This window comes from Cervus elaphus, chromosome 20, assembly GCF_910594005.1.
Source record: "Cervus elaphus chromosome 20, mCerEla1.1, whole genome shotgun sequence".
In the NCBI taxonomy this organism is placed as follows: Eukaryota; Metazoa; Chordata; class Mammalia; order Artiodactyla; family Cervidae; genus Cervus; species Cervus elaphus.
Genome location: NC_057834.1, coordinates 40,696,804 through 40,702,604, shown reverse-complemented (window position 1 = coordinate 40,702,604; position 5,801 = coordinate 40,696,804). Strand labels below are relative to the sequence as shown.

At 40.7% G+C, this 5,801-nt stretch overlaps 1 protein-coding gene across 1 annotated transcript; it reads left to right on the top strand.

The window, feature by feature from the left end:
* Positions 1-3,093: 3,093 nt before the first annotated feature.
* On the top strand, positions 3,094-4,507 carry LOC122677701 (small proline-rich protein 2E-like). Its single transcript, XM_043877910.1, has 2 exons — positions 3,094-3,178; positions 3,882-4,507. Exon 2 carries the CDS (start codon positions 3,901-3,903, stop codon positions 4,117-4,119), a length of 219 nt encoding a protein of 72 aa, XP_043733845.1. The 5' UTR covers positions 3,094-3,178; positions 3,882-3,900; the 3' UTR covers positions 4,120-4,507.
* Positions 4,508-5,801: the final 1,294 nt, after the last annotated feature.

Below are 5,801 nucleotides of genomic sequence, written 5' to 3'. Positions count from 1 at the left end.
AATTATGAGTGTATTTTTCTTGTCCTTTTAGGTTTCCAAAGACTTCCAGTAATATTCACCAAGTTTTCTGTTGAGAATTATTAAGTTTGGAGATGTATACTTGAAATATATATGTGAGGAAGGACGAGTTTAACATCCTCCTATTCTACCAGTTTGAGTTCTCCTCTTTATTATAATATTTAAAAATATATGGTATTCAGTGGAGATGCTGCTGAGCTAAAGGAAAATATTACGTCCTGACTTCTGGAACATGCATACCTGGTGACTGTTACAGAGCTTTCAAGTGTTTCCTCTTTCTCTTCCTCTTCATTCTTCTCCTCTTTTTCCCGTCCTATTTATATAACTACATTCTTGAAAAGCTTCCTGATTATTTGACCAAGACAAGTTAGTAGGTCAATTATTCCACTGATTGCAGGAAGAAATAAGAAAGATATGAAAAGACTATTACTAAATGCTTTGCCAACACCTCAGTGTATTAAATTGGGCAGTTAAGACATATATTAATACATTAGGAAGTGAAGAGTGATATGGCAGGATGAGAGGTCTGAAGGGTTGAAGGAGAAGTTAGAGAATAAACATTAAAAACATTTAAAGAAAGAAAGTGTGTACTCGCTCAGTCCTGCCCGACTCTTTGCGACCCTGTGGACTGTAGCCCACCTGGCTCCTCTGTCCATGGGATTCTCCAAAACCACACTCTTTTAAAGATATAAAGCATGTTGGGATGGAGTAGAAGAAAACAAACTCATCAGATATACCCTAAGCATGTATTTAACTATTTCAGACGTTTGGTTCTCTGATCCTCATTCCCTTCCCAAACCTACTCTCAATCACTTGTATGTGGTGGTGTGAGTCTTAAATAGTATATCACATTCATTTTTGCTTTTATGCAATTTAAACCTGATATTTACTATTAGAATAAAAATGATGTATTTCCTGGTAAAGTAATCCTCAGCACGAGTCAGCATGCTAGGGTACTGTAGGGTTATGGTGAAAGGGGACATCCTGATTCCATTAACTGTGTTCCCACATTCTATAGTAATATAAAGTCAGCATTGTAACTTTACTCCTAAACCAGACATGATTCCTCACCAGCAACAGCCTATTATGAAAATCTTCAGTGCCCAAGAGGATAGTACAGAAAAGAGGATAGTTCAGCTCCAGGCCTGAACAGAGGAACTGTAGAAGAATTATTGAGAGCTAAATCTTTGACAAGGAATAATGAAATATTTTGCCAAGGTTGGAGAACATGCTACGGCATTCTCTCTTGAACTTCAGTTATTCTCTAAAAATTTATTATATTTGTCATATTTACACTTCACATGTATCATGTAATATTTACATTTTTACTTTAATCACTTTACCCAATCTTCTTGAATTTTTAATTTGATTGAACTTAGGAAATGATGTATATGAAATGGCAGATGAAATTTTCAAATTATAATATAATGCATGTTATACATATATTTTATATGAGAGAGTGACAAACACAGGGAGAAACAGGAAAGAGAAAGGATAAAGGCTGGCAAATTCAAAATTTGTGGAACTGAAAACCTGTGGAAGGCTATCATGCAAGAAGATTATTTCTTATCCAAGAAAGGCTTAGACTATTGGTCTAACCAGGCCTTCAATGGATGAAAGACTACCCATCTTACAGAGGACACCTCCTTGACCCAAACCACTGACTTATATATTAAAAGGTGGAAGTCTGTTGCTAAGTTGTGTCCGACTCTTTGTGACCCCATGAAATGTAGCCCTCTCTCTGTGGGATTCTCCAGGCAAGAATACTTGAGTTGGTTTCAATTTCCTTATCCAGGGGATTTTCCTGATCCAGTGACCAAACTGGCATCTCCTGCCTGTTAGGCAGATACGTCACCAGTGAGCCACCAGGGAAGCCCTTCCATTGAAAAACATCCTTAAAGAAACACATGGAATTTGACAAAATATCTGGGCACCCTGTGCCATTCAAGATGACTCATAAATTAACCATGCTTCCTTCTAGAACACTGACAAATTATCTGAAGGAAGTGACCAGGAAAGAGGTTTCTTTAACATATATTCCCTGTAACCAGTATGGTAAATCTGAAAAATTGGTTTAAATTACAGTGAAATTCTTATCAATGATTGAGAAATTGTATATGAATGGCAATTAACTTCAATGATTGAATGGCTCATAATGATTTCACTTTCATTAAAAAATAGTTGTTTTACGGCATTACTTCCCAGATTGGGCCTTTCAATATTTCAAAGGGGAAGGACTTCAGAAAATTTGAACAATGCTCTGAGCTTCTTTCATAGAGTGAAGTAGTACAAAGAGGACAGTTGGGAGAAATTATGTAGAAGTAGGTGGTACGTCATGTTGGGGAGTTATGTGCAAAAAGCTTGCTTTCTGTTGTTGGCCTAGTCGGGGCTGCGGCCAAAACTGAATTAGAGTAGATGATGCTAAACTAGTGAATTCCCTGGGACCCAAGGTGAAACAGATTTCTAAAGGCTGCAATAAACAGCTTGATGTCTTTTATCTGAGGGAGAAAAGCAGTGAAAGGAGGATCCTAGAGGGCACCACTTTACTGAACATATCTAAGTATTATGATGGGAAGGCTGGAGAGATGATCTGCAACCTGCCCTCAGTCCAGTTTAGAAGAAGAAAGGAGACAGATTAGCAGGTCATGGATCAAAGGGAAAAGCATTATAAGAAGGACTTGAGGTAAAGAAAAAGGTGTCACTAGATAGCCAGGCTCTTTTCAACCCAGTATGTACAACAAAATGGCACCCAGTTCAAGTGGAACAAGACAGGCACTTTTATAATTCATAGAAGGTGAAAGGTATCAAGGAGGAATCTTCCCCAATCAAAAAGGGGAGGCTTTGACTCCTAGTTAAAGAACCCTCCCAAATTCTCCCACTGCCATATACCTCTGAAACTGAGAGCTTAAGACAAGGATGCTGTGGTCATGGGAAGATAATCCAGGGAGGAGATCCTGGAGCAGGACATTTCCTCCTTCTGGAGTCCTTGTCAAGCCGCTTATGGATGGATTTGCATTTTGGTTGGGAAATGACTGAACCAGGCCTGTTTTGGCAGCTCTGCTTCCTCCTGGGTGGGGCAGCTAGTCCCTATAAAAAGGCCCTCTGCTGCATCACTGCCATCCTCCTGCTACTCAAGTCCAGATAGATTTTGGAGAACCTGGTGAGTCTGATTCTTCAGTTCAACTCTATTCTTGGGCTCTCTACTTGTGAATTAATTCTGGCTATAGCAAATTTGGTGTGTCCAAAGTTATTGTCATGACTTTAATACTCCTTAGTGGATGGGAGTTTGGAATTTGAAAACAGTGATATGGAGTATTTATTAAGTTCCTGTTACAGAGTTTGAATTCCTTTACTGAAGAGATTTTTTAAAAATCTGTGACAAGAGGCAAGGAAAGAAGTATTTTTCCTCTTTCTGTATCTTTCTTGTGTCCTTCTGCTGTTATTGAAGAGTCAATTATCTTAGAAGGTATGGGGCCTTGTATCCTTCCTGGTGATCATTTGCTCTGTACCCAAGTTATACTACTGGGAATTCATGATAGGTAATGATGATGAGAATTGCTTGTGAGCTTAGATTTTTGGAATATGATGGCCTTTATTGAAGATGCTCTTTTCAGAAAAAAAAGGAAAACAGAACAACATTGATTGGTTTTTTGAAAAGTTGTATGTAAAAAGATTTTCTCTGAGCCAATAATACAATTTGTTAAAGAGAGAGAGAGAGACCAGAAGTTCATTGGAAGGGATTAAAGAGATCAAACCACATTCTTAGGGACTGCAAAGATTCTATCCTATGTTATTAAACAAGCTCAGACTTTTCTCCCTGTAGCAGTTCCTTCTTGTGAACACTGTCATGTAATTTCTTCCAGATTCTGAGACTCCAGAAAGATGTCTTATCAGCAGCAGCAGTGCAAGCAGCCCTGCCAGCCACCTCCAGTAGTGTGCCCTCCCAAGTGCCCTGAGCCTTGCCCACCTCCAAAGTGTCCTGAGCCTTGCCCACCTCCAAAGTGCCCTGAGCCATGCCCACCTCCAAAGTGCCAGCAGAAATGCCCTCCCGTGCCACCTCCCCAACAATGCCAGCAGAAGTGCCCACCCAAAAGCAAGTAGAAGCATCAGCTTGTATCTGGATCAGGAAAGGATGAGGACAGCTGACTCACCTGGCTCCACAGCTCCACCTTCATCTTCCCTTTAAAGTCCATCATGGATATAGAAGAAGCTTCTCCTTCCTTCAGCCTGCAGTATGCCTGTGGTGATACCTAACAGCCACAGGTTTCCTTCCTGAGGCTGCTGTTCTGCTCTCCTCTGGGAGGACAGCTGGGAAAGCATCACAGAGCTTCAGATGGAAGAGCAGCAGCTTTTCTCCTGGGCATCATCAGAGGATTCTCTCCCTCTCTTGGGTCTGTCTTTCACCTGGGCAGGGGTTTCTACCAGCTGGTCAACTGTTGCTTATCCTCCTCAACGAATAAAGTTCAGTTCCTTTGTGTGATGGCAAAAATGTTTTCTTTCTTTTAAAACTGTTTTTAGTAATACCATATCATCATCTTGTTTTGTTTCTATCCTTTGATGCCAAGGTTCAAGCTCTCACCATCAGTGCTGTCTGAATTTTGAGTCTTAACAAAGAATACTTCTACACAATTTCAATTCCATCTTATTTCCTTAATTATCACTTGACAGTTTGAGGAACTAAATATTTACCTCTCCAGGTTTTCATTCTCTTTAGTAAAGTGTAGGGAAAATTGTATTTTCATTTCAAACTTCTGAGGAATCAATATTCAAGGAATGTGTATAATTTAGTTGGCACATGCCAGACTCATAAACAGCACTTGGAAGACAGCAGGTCATCATTGTCTCCATCATCACCACCATCACCACCCCTGTTACCCTCACCACCATATTTGTAGCTGACTCATCTAGCTCCACAGCTCCACCTTCATCTTCTCTTCAAAGCCTATCATGAATACAGAGGAAGCTTCTCCATCCTTCAGTCTGTAATATGCCTGTGGGGGCTCCTGACAGCCAGAGGCTTCCTTCCTGAGGCTGCTACACCACTTGCCTCTGGGAAGACAGCTGAGAAAACTCAGTGCTTCAGAGGGAAGAGCAGCAGCGCTCCTCCGGGGCACCATCAGAAGATCCTCTCCCTGTCTTCTGTGTCATCTGTCACATGAGCAGGAATTGCTACCAACTCGACAACTGTTACTTCTTCTCCACTTCCTGAATAAACTACAATTCTCTTTTGTGATAACAATGTTTGTTTGTTTGTTTGTTTGTTTCTATTAAAAGCACTTATAGTGATGGCATCTTTTCTTTGGTTTTATGGCTATCCTTCTTTGATCATAAATTCCAGCTCCCACAATCAGTGTTGTCTGAATTTTGAGTAATATCAGAGATCCTTTCTGATCTTCCCTGACGGGTCAGTGGTAAAGAATCCACCGGCCAATGCAGGAGACATGGGTTCAATTCCTACTCCGGGAAGATCCCACGTTCCGTGGAGCAACTAAGCCCATGTGACACAAGCAGTGAGCCTCTGCTCTAGAGCCCAGTAAGCACAACTCCTGCGCCCACAAGCTGCAACCACTGAGGTCCAAGCACCCTAGAGCCTGTGCTCCACAAGAAGAGAAGTCAGTTCAGTGTGAAGTCCGCACACCACAATGAGATAGCAGCCCGACTCATGGCCACTAGAGCAAAGCCCATGTACCAATGAAGACCCAGCATTGCCAAAATAAATTAATAAATCAATACACTGTTTAAAAAAGAAAGAAAGCTTTTTTAAAAAAAGATTATTGCTCTAT